We start from the raw sequence: 18,362 nt of genomic DNA, 5'->3' as shown, positions 1-18,362 counted from the left end.
GGACAGTGACCTCACAAGATCCAGTCTCCCCGCCTAGATTTGGTGGCTTCAAAATGCCACCGAGGAGGGAACACACTTCACTTACAGCAGTGCCTGTCCACAAGATCTTAACCCTCTCACTGTCTACAGCTTCACTGCAGCAAGAACATTCAGACCCAAGGAACATTTATTGGAAGCCTACTGGGTTCCGAAATCTGCAGGGAAGCACTTGCTCCTATGCCCTCTGGATGCCTCCATGTGACTCTAGGCGACATGTTTTAAGACAGAAGGGTCCCCAGGCCGAGAACAGCCAGATGTGGGGAACGAGTTTGATGAAGGAGAAGAAACCACACATTGTGTGGTCAGTTAAAGGCACCGGTGATGCCTTAGGGAAGAACAGCACACTTCTCCCAGCTCCTACAAAGTTTATCAGAAGGAGGGAAGTACAGAATTAATCCAGACGAGACGAGAGAGAGAGAGAGAGAGAGAGAGAGAGAGAGAGAGAGAGAGAGATTAAAGACCAGAGATTCCAGTCTTGTGATTGCAGGTTCACAGGGGTGCGGAGGAAGAGGAAGAGCAGGGGGAAAAAAATCAAACTTTTCTAACTGGAGTTATCCACAAATGGGATAAGAGAGCTGGTAAAAAGTAAGCTAGCCATCACTAGACAAGTTTTCCATGGATTTATACACAGGATGAGCTAAGACTATAAAGCATAAGAGATGGGTTAATGCAAGATGATTGGACTAAACTACAAAGAAACACACAAATGTAGTCATTGTGTGACCTTTTCAAGCTAGCATGTTGCTTATGCTGTTTACAGAGAAGAATGTGATGTTCACAAATCAAATGATCACAAATTACATGCTTACCATGTCTATTAATGTAATGACCTTGGCAGTTGACGCAGTCTTCTTTAACCTGATGAGCATACTGAGTATAATCAATTAGGTTTGCAATTAAAATGATAATTTATTGAACACATTCCCCCCCCCCCACCCCTTGACCTCTTGCTCAGGGAACTGTTGATTGATGAATGTGAGCCCTTCTGCTGCGGTCATCTCTCTCTATCTCTGTCTCTCTGTCTCTGTCTCTTAGCATTTATATTATGATAATTTATTGAATATTACATTTCTCTCCTATATGTAGGTTTCAGCAAAATTTAGTCAGGTTTCAACAGAGTGTCAAAGGATAATTAGGACAGTTACAGTAATTTATCATTTCTCAGCTAGGTTTTCAAGCTTTCGCTGTCTGGAGAAACCCGTTAGCCAGTTCTGCACAGATCGCCGTGAAATCTCCTTTATCTTTGTGCAAATTGCTTTTCTATTTTCCTGAAGTGAGCCGAAAGAGGAGCCAATCCATTCCTGAAAACCCAGCCAGCGGGGTGCTGTCGTCCGAGGGCAGCCGAGGGCAGGCTTCCCATCAGCTACTCTAATGGCTAGTGGATGAGATGATGCTGCAAGCAGCCTCTTCCAACCTGCTGTGGGTCCGAAATTTAAACGAGGCAGTCCTACTCCAGGCGAGATCTTCAGAGAATATGCCCAGGAGTCTATAAACATGCCAAAGTACGTTTTCCACAGCAAACACTGCCCAGGGGCCCACCAGGGATGAAAAGATAACAGTTCCCCACTACTTCCATGTAAGAGAAGGATTTCATGAAGCCTGGGTTGATAAGGGAGGACCTCATTCTTGCAGTGGTTCTCAACCTTCTGGCCCTTTAAATACAGTTCCTCATGTTGTGACCCAACCATAAAATTATTTTTGTTGCTACTTCATTACTGTAGTGTTGCTACTGTTATGAATCATAATGTAAATATCTGATATGCAGGATGGTCTTAGGCGACCCCTGTGAAAGGATCGTTCGACCGCCAAAGGGGTCGCGACCCACAGGTTGAGAACCGCTGCTTTAGAGCCTCATTTACTAGATGGTGAAAAATGAATGCTCTGGGTCATTTCATTTTGAATTGATTTACCCCTAAAGGGGGGACTATTGACACATTTGATCAAGAAAGTAAAAAGCAAGTCTCTGGGAAGAGCTGGCTAGCATCAGGTATAACTCAATTACTTGAACACAGGAAATAACACAAAAGGCAAGACAGAGGACCACCCAGGAAAGCCATTCCTTGCAATGAATACCTTCTCCCCATCCCGAAAAACTCTCAGAAAAGTACAAACTGACCTATATTTCCAGTTTATTTCTGACACCTAAACCAAATCAAAGTTCACTTCTTAGAAATCCAATAGTTATTCTCAATTAGATTGCAAAGAAAATTAAACCATAAAATTTTCAATCCTGGCTCTGGTTGTCACATTCCTAAAATGCAACTTTCCTCTCTCTGCCACTTTATTTAAATCTCTGAGGCCAGGCTCCAAAGCAAGTTATAGATTTAATAATTTGCTGAAGTGGCCACGGTAATTGTTTTGAGCAATGTTTATCATTGTAGTGGATCTTGCAACAGTCAATACTAATCCATTGATGTTCCTGACTCTGGGGTTTCCTCACAGTCAACAATTGGGGCTGTGGGTTCCTTTTTAATGTACTCAGCACTCCTTCCCTGAGAGAGAGAGAGAGAGAGAGAGAGAGAGAGAGAGAGAGAGAGAGAGAGAAGCTTGCATATTATTAATAAAGGCCAAGAAGTGAATGGCATCAGTGCACACACCTTACCCTGAAGAATTAGCTGCAAGATAAGATTTAATGCTCAAAAGAAGGGGAAGGATAGGTTCACAGGCCCATTTTGTGCAGCACCACCATCGTTAAAGTTAATGGAATTACCTTGTGGTCATGCACCGAAGACAGCCTGTTGGAAGTTAAGCTCTTCGAGGGCCATTGACTCACAGGCTTTCGCTCACAGGTACCTACTGCCCTGTGATGAGCATTGCAGATATACAGAAGCATTTTAGAAACTGTTGACTCAAACAACCACTTAAGCATATTAAGAAGTAACAATAAGTGATGATTTCAGAGTAGATGATCTATGCGGGGATGTTTTCCCCTGGAAGTAGCAGAAAATTCAACTCTGACTGGCTTCAACAGCAGGAGACGTTATTGGATCGCCTACCCAAACAGTCCAAGGGGCAGTGCAAGCTTTGGGGCCAGTGAATTCAGCCACCCCATCATGTCACCAAGGATCCCACTTCTTTCTAATCTCTGCCATGCCGAAGCCTCTGTGCCATTCTGAGGGAGGTGGCCCTAGGAATTGGGAGGCAGTGATTGAGAAAGCACCCCTTCCCGCCAGCAATGGAGACAAGTCCTCCAAAAGGCTGGGGACAACCACCCCTAAAGCCCAGGAAGTCCGACCCTCTATGTGGCTTAGGTTGGGATGAATGAAGTCATTGCTCTGGCAGAGAACATTGGCTGAAGCCACGGATAGATAAGCTATAGCCCCTGGGCCAAATCCAGTCCCCTGCCTATTTCTATAAATAAAGTTTTATTGGAACACAGTCACACCCACTGATGCAAGTTCATTTACATATTTTCCAGGGCTGCATTTCTGCTACAAAGGCAGTGTATAATTGTGACAGAGACCACCTGGTCCGCAAAGCCTAATGTGTTTACTATCTAGCCTTCCACGAAAAAGCTTTCGGATCTCTGCATTAGACCAGACAGGGTTCACACCTGAGGCTAGAGATGGATTCAACCACATCCTACCTTCTCGGCTGCTGAATATTGGAGCAGCGCACAAGGTACACTGGGGAGAGAGCCACGGCACCCATACAGATATGAGACAAATATTCAAGTTCTAGAAAGTGGGCTAAGAAAGTTAAAAACACAAGTCAATGAGGGTGACCCATCATATTTGGTGCAAATGAAATATCCTTTGCCTTTAGAACAGCGGTTCTCAACCTGTAGGTTGCGACCCCTTTGGTGGTCGAATGACCCTTTCACAGGGGTCGCCTAAGACCATCCTGCATATCAGATATTCACATTACGATTCATAACAGTAGCAACATTACACTTATGAAGTAGCAATGAAAATAATTTTATGGTCGGGTCACAACATGAGGAACTGTATTTAAAGGGCCAGAAGGTTGAGAACCACTGCTTTAGAATATACTCCAAACACCGAATACATTTAAAGTAGAATGAAAACTCCTCACAGCATGTGCAAAACCCTATATAACTTCTCTCCTGTCCACCTCTTCAAACTTACTGCCCATCACCTCTCTCTCCAGCCACCGGGCCTTCTATAATCTTCTATGGTGAACCTATGACACCATCACCTCTGACACGCAAACTCATTTTTTTGGTTGATTTTCTTTGTTAAATGGCATTTAACTATATAAAATAAATATCAAAAATATAAGTCTTTGTTTCACTATGGTTGCAAATATAAAAAAATTTCTATATGTGACACGGCACCAGAGTTAAGTTAGGGTTTTTCAGAATGCTGACACGCCGAGCTCAAAAGGTTCGCCATCACTGTCCTAGATTCTAGAATGTGCCAGCTCATCAGGACTGCTGCCTCCTCTGCCCAAAATACAAGCTGCTTCTCTCCCACTCTTCACCTGGCTCAATCCTGTCACTCCTCGGGTCTCAGTTACAGGTCACCTGTCCAGGGGGCCTTTCCTGACCGCCCTCTCTAAAGCAGCTACGACCCCTCTATTCAACCACTGGCCCCTGGGAAGTACCTTTCACAGCCTTCCTAATACCCCTCAAGATCTGCAATCATGTTATTTATTCATTTGGGTGCAAAAGGAAGGTAAACAATAAGCTGAAATTGTCTGCCTCCTTTCCTCTGTACCCCAGTGCCCAGCAGCACCTAACACATTGCAGGCAATAAACACTAGCAGAGGAATTAATATGAGCTACACAACTTCTAAACCTCCCCAGTCTTCCCCATGACGCCATTTATTTTAAAGACTTTCCTTAAAGACAGGGACTGGGTCTCATTCTTCTTGGTCTGACAGTACCTGTGAAAACACCTGGCAGGAAGCAGGCATTGGAATAACAAATTCAAGACTGAATGCCAGGGAGTAAAACAGGAGCGGGAAGGATGCTCATTTCCTGGGAGGCAGGAGCAGGGTTCGGCAGTGAGGAAACTGTCATCATCAACCACAGATCGGAGCTGCTCAGAACTGGTCTCCAGGTACAGCAGCAGATCAAGGACCACTTTGAAGGTTGCAGAGGGAGATCATTTGGACCATAGGTGACGATGCTACATGGCTTCCAAGGTCACTTGCCCCTCTGGGATTCTGAGCTACCCAGGGCTCTGAGTATCTTCCTCAAGAATGAGTTCCATCTCTGGACATCTGATGACAGAGCTGAGCTTGGAATCACATTTACTCTTTCCATGGCTGAACAGTTTCATCAAAATCATAACTGCTAGACCCTGATTACATCTGGGAATTTATAGCATTTATAACCAACAGATGAACTGAAACACCAAGAGAAGGCCCTGTTGGGCTGCTTCTCGGGGCACCTACACAGCAGGTTAAGAAATCTATTTTAGGGAACAGGTAGTGATATCAGACCCAGGGTGGGCGGTTTGAATGTGAACATTAGGCTAAATGGATTTCACCAAGAAGTAAAAGTCTATTTGGTGAGTTTGCTTTGTTCACTCAATGTTGCTTATTCTTCTAAATCACGTAGGCAAGGTCAGCACCCTAAGCAACTGCATGCTCATTTTCATGTAAGATCAGGAGTGAGGAAATCTTATTTAGGAGAATCAACTATCAGGGAGAGCGATGGCTTGCATTACCAGAATGCAGCATTATTATCCGTATGTTGACTGAGTTCAGAAGGATCTGGAACCACTGTTTTGTCCTTTTCCGCTGAGGTTTGGGATGAATCTATTGGATTCCTGCCTTGGTGTCTTTATTTCCCTGATCCCGGTGGATGGGAGGCTTCTCCAGGGAGCGGACCTGCCATGAGACTACAGCTCATGACACGTGAAGTTAGAATTTCAAAATTACCCTTTCCCAGCACTCCCATAATTCACGTGGAAGGCGGGAGAGTTCTCACTGTGCTGGCCTGAGGGCCATTGCAGATCCTCACCAACCCAACATTTCTCACGCAAATGTCTGTCATCAGGAAGGTCATTATTCTAATTCTTTCATGTCTGTGGCTCTGCACGTTGCTATATCTATTCTTCATTAAGCCGGTTTTCATCCGACCCAGGCTCAGTCATCAAATCCTTACACTTCTAGCTGCCCTTTGGGGCTTGAGAATTACTTTATAAATGGCTTTGGCAAAAGGGGCAAAAAAGAGTCCCTGAAAGGGACTAAGTAATTCAAAATGAATATGGGAGTGAAAATTAAATCTGGGTCATCTAGAGCCAAGAACTGAAATGTATTTATATAAACAGCAGTTCATGAATCTGGGAAATCATTAGAAACAACTGTGGGCCTTTCAAAAATCGATTTCAGGGCCCCATCATCAGCCATTTGGGAATAGGAGATATGAGAACTAGTTCCACCCTGAAGATATAAAGTGAACAGAATGAATGTTAATAGTCATTTCTTAATGAAAAATTCATCCAGTGAGGTCCCTGTGGAATAGCAATTATAGAGATAGCTACATATTTTAAAATACATTTATAATATCAAGATATTAAACAGATAAATAATGTAATGATACACGATGCACATTAACCAACCTAAGAATAGAACAGTATCTGTGGTGTTGAAGGTCCCTGGTACCATTACACCCAGTGGTGTGCTCCTTCTCCTCGCTACCTCCCTTGGGGCATCCTGACCCTATCCGTGTCCATTTCTCTAAGTGCCATACAGATTTGCATTTTTTAAAATTATGTGCGTAGCCTTTAAGTAACCTGATTTTATGTTTTATTATTTCTCCTGTTAACAACTCCCAAAGTCCACAGCATCATCTGGATCTGCCTGGACTGAAGGGGCCAATTTTGACCAAAGCACACATTACTTCATGGCTGCACACTCCCCATCCTGTACTTAAGGTGTGTGGTATGGTCTAGACCAGGTGGCTCATCTACTGAGCCCCAATCGAGCTCCTGTATTTAATCAAAACTACAGAATCCTTGTGGCAGGATTAATTGATCTGAGTTAATTTTACCTTTTCTTTCCTTTTTAACCCCTTTTACAGAACTGACATTTTAGACAAGCCAATTATTTAGATGTCCCAGGTTTAAAACATTGAACCTACAATGGGCTAGTTATGGAATTAGAAAATTTTATAAATTCTTTCCCAGGCCAAAACATACAGAGCAAAATAGTGAGAGAGAGGACTTCCTTCAACGATTACTGAGCACCGCGTGTCCCATAGCAAATAGCACTAGTGAGTAACTGCCCTCACCACATGGACACAGGTAAGGAGGTGATTCTGATTAATAACACCTGACAGCTATGTAGCATTTTAGGGTCTATAAAGCACTTTGACTTTCACAGGATCTTGGATTTGAGAGTGATTAAATAAAACCCCAAACTCTGAGCACACATGTAAGAGATGGTCTACTTGTCATTAAGAATATGTCTGTAGTGTTTGCTACATTTTTTTTGTGTTACAAACCTCATAATTATCCACTTTGCTATGTTAGAGCCTCTAATTGCTAAAGGAACGTGTTTGGTAGCACTAATAAAAAACTAAACATCTAAAACAGAATTCTGCTAAAAAATGACATGCAGCAATAAAACAACATTTAAGTTAGTTAACCTTCACCTCAGCAATAAATTAAGCAAGGACAGCCCTCTGGGTATTGTTACTATTCCAAGCAGAGCAAAGCAGTACAGATGAATTTGTGTTTAGAGTGACAGATATTTACAAAACCTCTCCTGCAGACCTTTGACTGTGCTGGCTTCGTGCAAGGTGTGTAGGAACAGCTGGCCACTTGATATCCTGGGAGCTGGGCTTTGGAAAGGCCTGGGTTTGAATCCCACCTCTCCTGCCAACTATGAGTGTTTTTTCCTAAGTCACTTTACCTCTATAAAGTTTGGTTTCCCCAAGGGTAAACTATTAAGGCCCACTTTTGAGGGTTGTGAGGATTAAGTGAAAATTATAAAACTAATAACCAACGTTTATTGAGATGTTCTTACATGCCAAGTACTATTTTATTCCTCTTTTAAAATTAAATTTATTGGGGTGACATTGGTCAACATGAATATGTAGGTTTCAGGTGTGTGTTTCTATGTTATAAGATCTGTATATTGCACTGTGTGCCCACCATCCAAAGTCAAATCTTCTGTCATCATATATTAAGATCCCCTTCCCCCCCCCCACCCCAAGCACTATTTTAAAGGTATTTGCATACATTAATCCATTTGGTCTTCACAACAATGCTAGGAAGTTGGATACTATCAAGATCCCTGGCTTTATAAATCTGCAAATGGATGCTAGAACTATGGATGGTTGACTGTTGCTGTGTCAGACAACTGATAGACCATGTCTCTGGGATTGAAACAAGTTTGTCTGCCGCCAGGGTCCTCCCTCTTCATCAAAATATTTTAATCCTGATGACATACTCCATCTTCAACATCCTCCCATGTCACCCACCTAAGCTGCCTATGAGCTTGAAAGAGCAAGAAATTTAATAAATAGGGACAGGAGAATACCACGGGGCTTGGTTAATCTTTCTTTCCGTGCTTTGACCCAAATGGCATCATGTGAATAAAAATTAACCAATTGGAAATGGAAAAATGCAATGAGTTAATAGCTACTTGGAAGAGGACTTGAGGGTTTAGTAGGAGAGAGAAAGTTTCCCACAGGAGACAAGAGGGCCATGGTCCCTGCTACTGGCTGGAGAGCCTGGGCCCAGGGGTTTTGACTCCAAGTCACTAGGAGGGGAGGGAGGGACAGAGACATGTACCTGCCAGAGGGGGAGGTGGGCTTGGAGGTGTCCCCCTCCCACATGTACACCCAAACCCCTAAGCACAGACATTGTTTTTGATTTACCGAACTCAGGCAAATGGGATTCATTCTGCAAGTAGAGATGTAAATTGTAAGGCAATTCCACAACATAAAAGCTACTCCATCCTGAAGATACTAATTCTTCCTGCAGTAAATCCATGCATTAGGTGTCAACTTAGGCAAGGCACTTTCACCGCGGCTTTAATCAAAGGAAACAAGTTTTCTGACAAATTACTGCTCTCTTGAAATTTCCCTAGATGAAATTAATAAATAACCGTCAAGTGAAATGATTTTCATTCTTAAACTGTCGATTTCTCCTTTCTGTGCATAGAGAATCGGTTTGGGTTGAAATCAAGCTGCAGTGTGGAGATTCCTCCTCATCTTGTCACTTCTCCGGTGAGTGGCTTTGCCCTTGGAGGGACGTATGCATGGGAGTCACTGAGGGTGTCTCTTAGAATGCAGAGTCCTGGCTCCCACACCCCACCTACTGACTCAGCTCTGCACAGAGGCCAGGCAGGTTTCTGTTCTGTGAAAACCAACTTCAAGTCATTGCGAAGTACTATTGGCCCAGAACCATGTCTTGCTCATTACCAGAGGCTAAAAATACCAGGATAGAGATTTTCCTCCCAATTAATAAGACAGATTTCTGAATGTTCAAGGGGTTACTTTATAGCAAGTTCAAACTAGATATCCAAGTAGCACAATTCATATGTTCAAGAGAAAGATTTCTCAAGAATTTAAGCTAAAAGGCAATAAGTAAAAGTGAGAGAATTCAGTGTATAAAAAGTAAATCAACTCATCAAGGCCACAAACAATTCCAATGCCAGGTACAGTCTCCTGAAGCCTAGCTTTCGCCTAAGAAACTAAGGGTATGATTTTAATTAAGAAACTAAGGGTAAGGTGACAATTAAAAAACATGGATAAAGCCCCAGGGACAGTATATGGTAGGCTGTATCTGTTCATGTAGGTTTCTTCTCACCATCACTCAATACAATAAGTAGGGTTTCCCCCTTTGAGAAATGTGGGAATGCATGTTTAGAGAGGTTAAGCAGCTGGCCCAAAGGCACACAGCTAGTAATTTAGTAAAACTAATATTGCTATGGAACCTCTGACTGACACCAAACTACATTAACTGCTGGACTTTTTGAAGAACTAAAATGTTCTTTGTGTTCAGAAATTAAAATGATTACCATCCTGCCCAGTGTTGCTCAATGGTTAGAGTGTTGGCCTGAGCACCATAGGGTCACTGGTTTGATTCCCAGTCAAGGGCTGAGTTGGGGGTTTGCTCCCCTGCCCTGGTTAGGGTGCATGCAGGAGGCAACTAGTCAATGTGTGTTTATTACATCAATGTGTCTCTCTTTCTCTCCCTCCCCCTTCTACTCCCTCTGAAAAGCAATGGAAACTGTTTCTTCAGATGAGTATTAACAAAAAAGAAAAAAAAAATGATTACCAAATCTCCATGTAGAAAATCTGTCCTAGAACCACAGAAACTCCTCAGTGAACGAAAGAGTTTCATTTCTTTCTTTTGTTTGTTTGTTTGTTTTAATCACACTTCCTTAAAGAATCCTTTTCTTGTTCTTCCCTAAGCAATCTGAAAAGTAATTGCTAATATCTCAACGGTTATTAAGAAACACTTCCCACTGCATTAATACCTTAAAATTAAATATCTAAGTGGAGGATTCAAGCACCATAAACACAGAAGAGTGTAAGCAAGCATAATCTATAAATAGCTCTTATGAGATTGTAGATTATCTTCCTGCCACAAATCTCTCTCTCTAATATACCTCAAACTCCCTCCCACTCAACTGTTCTAAAAGATAGCTGACACTAAACTTACTCAGCAGCATCCCTTTCACTAGGAGAGAGCTAACATTGCCTTAAGGAGCTGGCTAGCGGGAATCACACGCTGGAGTCTGGTTTTGATACTTGAATAGTGGACATTTTGTTCTTTGTCAGTGACACCTTGGAACTCGGGATATTCTTGATGGAAATTCCAGGAAACCCAGCCCCCTGACTGCAAACAGGAAGACAAGTACATATCATCTGCTACTTCGTGTCAACTGAAGGTAGAAACAGGAGCAGTGATTTGTTCTATCAAGGGAAGTCCCATTATCATCTCCATCTCCTCCCCACACCACCCAGGAGATCCAAAGTGAACAACCGAGGACAAAATGCAGGTACTCAGGGAGCTCCCAGTCTGGAGGGACTGCAGGGACAACAAGGTGACAGGGACAAAAACACACACACAGATAAAAGTCGGTGGAGAATGCCTTGAAGGAAATCAAATAAGGCAACAGAGTGAGGAGTTGTTGCTTTTTTTTGGGGGGGGGCGGGGGCTGCTTCCAGTAGGAGGGGTGTCAGGGACAACTGATAAACGCAGCGAACACAGCTATGCCTGCGTAAGGTGACACGGTGATATATGGCTGAGACCAGAAGAAAGAGGTTGTTTTTCGACTCCTAGGGACACCCGAATCGGCGACAGTAGCCTGGCGGAGAGCAGAGCTCTGCTAGTTTTAACCTCAAAAGCAGAGTTAATAATCAATCAAGAAACAAGTGGTCTCTTTTTTACTTCAATATTTCCCTCTCCCGCTACACCCTTGTTTCTTTGCAAAGCAACATTTAAAGCCCCTGAAACAAAAAAACACTAAAGCGCCTGTGTGTTCACCAGGCGATCTTTGTGGCACAGTGTTGACAGTAACAGCAGTAGCTTTGGGGAAGAAGAGGTCATTCCTGGGCGTGTTGCCATTAGCACCCAGCATGAGGCAGAAAGGGCCTGGAGCCCTGGCATCACGCGGATACCAGCAGCCAACACAGAGGCCAGAGAGAGAGGATGGCCACTGTGCTTTCCAGCGCAGGCCGGCAAATGCTGCCCGGCAACGCGCAACCGTGCGGATTGCAAAACATGAAGGGCTTGGACTTGTGTAGTTTTCCCTAACCGGACGGCTGACTATGGCAGATGCTGCTTTGCTACCGGGAGGGGCTGCCTATGAGGCTGAGGTCCGCTGGTCAAGCTGCTGTGGCCACCACCACCTATTGTGTATCTACACCCTGAAGAGAATCGTGGGTGTGCTTATTAACAGTGACGATCCCCAAGCCCCACCACAGATTCTAAACCAGGAGGTTTAGAATAAGGGCTGGGCAGCAACTTGCTTTTAAAAACTAACACCAAAATCAATTTTCATGCAGGTAGTGTAAGAATGACACTTGGAAAAACATCGATTCGCCAACTTTACAGATTCAGATTTGGTCCGAAAGGACAATTTTCAAACTCAGTCACCCACTGAGGTTTTTCTATGTATGCATATGGTTTTTTTTTCTTTTAACCATTTCATATTCCACAAAGAATTAGAGATGGTTTAGTATGTGCAGTAACTCAGATAAGGAACATTCTGTGATCTGTTAGAAACAATTGAAAAATGTCCAAAACCATATAATCTACTGATTTTTTAAAAAGTAGAACTGTAAAAAAAAAATTAAGCTAAATAATAATGGTGGTGATGATAACCATATTCCACATTTTATATATGGACACTACATGCCAAGAATTACTCTACCCTCACCGTTTAAGTTAACAAAACTATTTAAAAAACTTGGCCAGACATTTGGGACGTCAGAAATAGTCACTATTATAGTCGCTTGTTTATTTTTTTAAATATGTGTATTATTATTATTATTAATGGAGATATAATCCAAATACCATAAAATTCACCATGTGCAAGTAAGTATACAATTTAGTAATTTTTAGAATATTCTCAAAATTGCACAGCCACCACCAATACCCAATTCCACCACATCTTCATCACTCCACAAAACCCCTACCCACCAGCAGTCACTCCCCGCCCCTCGCTCTCCAGCCCCTGGGAACCGCTCATCTGCTTTCTGTCTCTATCCCGAGCCTGTTTGTACAGGAACTAATTTTGATGTCCCCTTCAGAATTCTGAAGTGAGATTTTGAGATCCTGTCGCCTATATGTTCGTATACATATTGGATATGTTTAGTATGTGCATATTACCAATCTGTGCAGTCCACTGCTTTGGTTTGTACTTTCTCCCATGCTACCAGCTGTGCCTCTACAGTGTCACTTTCAAGGGCTGCAGAAATTTCATCAAATAGATATTGCATAATGCATCCAACTAATCTGGTGTTGCTGGGATTTACATTTGAATACTGCGTTCTTTACAAAAAACTAGTAACCAGGTTTAGACATGTGTGCTTTGCATTTTAAGAAGCAGTTTCAAAAAGCAGCTGCTCTGATTATACCCTTCTTGTTTGCATCTGCATATATACAAGCCAGGCATGGTGTGGGCAGCGAGGTGGAGGACAGCTGTGAGTCCCCTCTGCCCTATCACACCACAGGTCTGGACAGTCAGGGTGCCAGCTCTTTCCTATCAAAAGGAGTTCGGTGACAGTCCCTATAGGACAGTCCCTGCTCAAAAGTACTTCCTGGACATTCTATTTTAAAAGTTCCACAGTAGCTAAGTTAAACATTAAAGGCACATACAAACTAAGATCGAAAGAGAACTACATTTATTTGGCATTGTTTGATCCAAGCATTACCCGACACACTGACAGCCAGGGTCAGAGCCCCAGGACCTCACCTTGCAAAGTATAACACTAGCACCGCAGCCTGATTAGCTTCTGATTTCTAGCACCAGAGTAGGGGGTGGGGGAAGTGTTTTCTAAGACTTAGGCAGGGGACCTAACTGCATAGGAATTTGCACTTATATGAAGGGGCTGAAACCCAGCTTTGGCATCAGCAGGTGTTTAGTCTTTTACGTTCCTGGGGAAGCAGGGGCTATCCTAATAAATCCTCCTTTCCTCTTCCTGCACATTTAAAAACCCATCTTTGAGCTCCACTGACTCCATGAGGTTAGACTTTGGTATTGAGTTCAAAGGGAGGAAAAGTACGTGTGTGGGCAGAGAGGACAGAGAGAAGCGGGGGCGAGGAGTGAAGGGACAACCTGGGGCTCCCACAGCCCTGAGCCCTTCACTGGAGAAGGCAGAGGCAAAGCCGGCTGTGTGGAAGCCCGAAGGGGTGTCAAAGGTGCCCAGGCTCCTTGGGACCCACAAATCCACACCCACCAGTACATATGCTCTTTCCTGGGCACGGCCACACATGCAGTCCCGTGACTGCAGTTTCTGTTTTAAGACTCCTTGATTTAGTTTTAGCAGGTGCACAATAATGATTTTATTACAAAAGGTGAGCGTCTTGTAAACTAATGGGAAACATATTGCTTGGCAGAGTTTTTAATGTCAGGATTTATGTCCCTAACACGGAGGGTCTCTCTCACCTCGAAGATAACACAATGAAACAGCAATGGGCTGCCATGACTCAGTGTGAGTTTCTATTAGTTCTCATAATCGCCCCTGATTCATTTGTATGCATATAATGAGCACTCACCTTCACAGTCTGTCCAGCTTCGGGGCCATCCTACAAGGAGGGAAAAAACACAGAGGTGAGAACAGAGCTTGGTATCTCCAGCTTATTCAGAAATATCCCCTCTTAATAATTTAGGTCCAATTTCATTGTGTGTTCATTTACATTATTCTCCTGGGAACCATTCGCTTCAAATGTGTGGGACCAAGCAGTTCTCCATTTCTACCTGAGAGTAAGTCAGAAGTGATGTATAAAAATGACATAAATTATCCAGTGAGCCAACCCCTTGCTACTTTTCATGCTCTTTGCTCTTGGCTATGGTTTCAGTTGCATTAAAGGGAGGTAAAGTATCACACATTTTGGTTATCTTTAAATCAGATGTAGTTTAATTAAGGTCTGACTACTTTAAATCTCTGCTCAGGAAATCTGCTATAAACATAATTCATTAAGCAAGAATATGGGTTGTCTCATATGGGACTGGCATCCCAGAGCACGCCCTACCTGGCTGTTCTGACCTTGGGGGAGAGAGATGGGAGTGTTCACTGTAGCCGGGCCTTTTGCCCATTCTGGCTCCTTCTCTCAGCTTTCTGAAGCCCCACAGAAGTATTTGCTTAATTGAAAATGAACAACCTCACCCAGTCACCAGGCATCATACAAAGTCAAAGCGAGGGCTGAGCAGCTTTGGGATCTCAGAACAAGCAATGTGTCTACAATCAGAAATTCCAAACTGAACTAGAGCACTGAAACTTTAGGCAAGTCTTTCTACCACTATGACCTACACTAATGGGATGGGATATCTTGCCCTGCGGTGGGGCCAGGGCTGTATAACCTGTCGTTTTCAAACTTGGAGTCACAACCCACCAGAAGGTCAGGAAGTCAACGGAATGGGTTGCGTCAACACTAAAAACAAATCAGATAATAGAACAAAATCTAATAGAATATATAGAATGGGTAAACATTGTCTTCTGAAATGCTGGTTTCCTAGATGTATGTGCATGTGGGGGGTATATATGATTGTGAAAGAAATATATATCTTACTGTGGGGTGAAGTTAAAAGAAGTTTGAAGGTACTCAAAGCACAAGTCAGTTCTGTATTTGTGGAATTAACTTTGTAGTGAATCATGTGAGATACCCAGTACTAGCCATTTTCTGTATGTGTGGGTTTCCTGTTAGTATTTCATTAAACGCTGACAGCTGTCTTCCCCAGGTGCCTTCATTCAGTCCCCCTGGAAACAAGATTTGTAGCATAAGTTTGATCACCCCACCCTGACCCTAACTGTTTGAGGAGATTCAAATGGTTTGACATACAACACACACACACACACACACACACACACACACACACACACACACACGGGTTTTACAGGGAAGTTTAAATACTATTAACACAGACATATTGGCCAAAAAGAATTTTTTATGAGAAGCAGATGAGCATTTCTAGTCAGAGCCTTTTATAACCTGAAAATCTTGACTTTCTTTATCTGTTCCATTTGGTAGAGAGTGGAGGAGGGCAGAGGAAGGATGTTAACTATTCAGCTAAAGCACCGAGTACAAGGTCTCATGTTGTGGAATAATCCATAATCCATTTTTCCCCCCAAAGGGTTATTGTAGAGTCACCAACTTTCAAGGCTACAAGGACTTTACTATGTATTGATACCCACGGGGCACCGTTTGACAAGTGTAGACTCACCTCTGCCTGAGGGTCTCCAGGGATCGGGGGTCTCATTTCCTTACCAGGCAGCTGGCCACATGAACTATTCAATCCTTGTAGAGTCTGACCAATCCATAATCAATCACTGAGACTTGATTTATGGACAGAGAAAAGGTCTGCTCTCTGCAGGCCAGGCCCCACCAAACTTGCATATCTCAACTCGACTGGAAGTTGAGCAGAGCTAAACAAGGCACTGTTTAAAACACTGTCACCATGGAATGAAAATGTCTCGCCCAGCACTAGCTCTAGTGAAAGGTATGGAATGCTGGAAAGCCCATTAGGTTACACGTCCATGACGCCCACCTGTCTTGTAAGCAACGCTGCCGACATGATCTCAGCTGATATTCCACAGTCTACCGTGGGGTCCGTGGACAGTAGGGCGGTCCTGGATTAGTTCTATCCTTTTCTGCTATTATGTCAGACATGAATAACCACAGCTGCCTTCCCAGCGGGCTGGCCAGTTCAAAGGGGGGCAACGCCCAGTGCTAGGGTTTGAAAAGGAAGACAACTAATCTCTGAGCATCTGTTCACTCACCTGCATAGCAAGAGTAAGAGAAGTCCCCTGGAAATGCTTTTCCACCACCTTGCCGACCCTCTGGGTCGCCTGAAACAAATCAGCCGCTTCGTCGGGACGCAGATCTCGAAAGCGCTCCACTGGCCGAAGGGGACACACCAGGACATCTGCAGGGAGGTCTGTTAAGGATCACTATGCTTGCTGTTTTCCCAGAAAGTGTATGCCCACAGGATTACATCCCTTTGGCCCAGGACCTGAACTCTCAAAGACAAAAAATCAAGAAACAAATATTTATCAAACTACAAGGGGTTCAAAGAAGACTTGCAAACATGGTTTATTGCACTGTGAAGGAGAAGCTGGGATGCGCTGGAGAAATTCTTAGAAGAGCAAGGAACATTAGTGTTTCAGAGAGACGTGAGTGCTGGCTGAGATAATTATGCCAAGAGGCAAGCTATCTTCTGGTCTATTATTTCCTGACCTTATTCTAAAGCTCTGGCCTCTCAAGCAGCCCGAGGTACTAGGCTGGAAAAGCAACTAGAATAGCCAGTTGGTGTCTCAAACAAGAGCATCATGATTAAAATTTTAATTTCAATATCTCTTTGAAGAAATATGTAATGAAAATATAATAGTAGTTTTATTTATTTTATTTTTAAAACCAGTGTAGACATTCTGAAAACATATAGTGCATTTCACCTATAACCAATAGATGTATCATGTGGTTGAACAATTTATGACAAGGATTCTGCAAACTGATTATTAAGAATTCAAGAAGGCAGTTAAAAGGCCCAGTTGGTTGAGCAATGCCCCATGGTTCAATTCCTGGTCAGGGCACATACTCCAGTTGTGGGCTAGATCTGCAGTAAGGGGTGTGAAGGAAGCAGCCGATTGATGTTTCCTCTCTCCCTCTCCCTTCCTCTCTCACTAAAATAATTTTTTTAAAAAGGTATTGAAAAAAAAAAGAAGGCAGTTAAAGGTAAATCATTAATTTACGAAAAGGATTCCCTGCTGTTGCAAATACAGTGGGGCCTTGACTTACGAGTGTCCCGACTAACGAGTTTTTCGAGATACGAGCCGTCTCCCAGCCGATTTTTTGCTTTGAGTTACGAGCTAAAATTCGGGTTACGAGCCAGCTTCAGATACCACACTGCTAGTTGGCGCAGCGAACGTCACAGTGAACGCCACAAATCAGCCCAGCATCACGTGTCTCACTCATTCACTTTATGATTTGACATATGAGTAATTTGAGTTACGAGCTCCGTCACGGAGCGAATTAAACTCGTAAGTCAAGGCCCCACTGTAAAAGTATCTTAATGTATTCTATAAGTTAGACAAGTCAACATATTTACATTATTAGTCTGAACAAGCAACACGATCTAGAGAAAAAGATATATACACTTGATCATTTGTTGATAGCAAACTAATATTTAATATTACACCATTAATAAAACTTCAGTTATTTTTTGTATTTGAAATCATCATATATGTGTGGATATATGCATGTATACACTTATGCACACATATGCGTACACATAAGTTATAGTAACTTTTGCTCTGGCCTGGTGGCTTGGTTGGTTGGTAGCTTGGTCCCATACACCAAAAGGTTGTAGGTTTGATTCCTGGTCAGGGTGTGTAGGGGAGGCAATCTGTCATATTGATGTTTTTCTCCCTTTTTCTCTCCCTGCCTCCATCCCTTTCTTCCTCTCACTAAAAAAATCAATAAAAACATATCTTCGGGTGAGGACTTGGACAAAAAAAAGGTATATTAACTTTTGTTTAATTTTTAGATACCAGCAGGAGGTAAACAGCACTTTAGTGTTCTTTTCTGTTTCTTTTTTCCATTTTTCTTGTTTTAAGAGAACCTGCTGCTGCCTGGAGCTAAGCAGCTAAAGGTCATAATAAAACCACAATTCTACAGTCTCGCCAGAATCGAGCATTTTAGCCCATCACAACATTGATAGGACTCAGGCCC

General features: G+C 43.0%; 1 protein-coding gene across 1 annotated transcript in view; it reads right to left on the bottom strand.

Moving 5' to 3' along the window:
• The window catches only part of FHIT (fragile histidine triad diadenosine triphosphatase), a 1,348,303-nt gene that overhangs the window by 230,795 nt on the left and 1,099,146 nt on the right, over window positions 1-18,362 (bottom strand). Inside the window, exons 6-7 of the mRNA XM_036331720.1 lie at window positions 16,415-16,560; window positions 14,193-14,222 (exon numbers count right to left, since the gene is read on the bottom strand). Coding sequence (XP_036187613.1) covers window positions 14,193-14,222; window positions 16,415-16,560 — 176 coding nt within the window. The remainder of the gene's footprint in view (window positions 1-14,192; window positions 14,223-16,414; window positions 16,561-18,362) is intronic.

The sequence above is a fragment of the Myotis myotis genome, unplaced genomic scaffold (assembly GCF_014108235.1).
Source record: "Myotis myotis isolate mMyoMyo1 unplaced genomic scaffold, mMyoMyo1.p scaffold_m19_p_13, whole genome shotgun sequence".
Taxonomy (NCBI): domain Eukaryota; kingdom Metazoa; phylum Chordata; class Mammalia; order Chiroptera; family Vespertilionidae; genus Myotis; species Myotis myotis.
The sequence above is the reverse complement of the archived record's forward strand: the minus strand, read 5'-3'. Positions and strand labels throughout refer to the sequence as shown.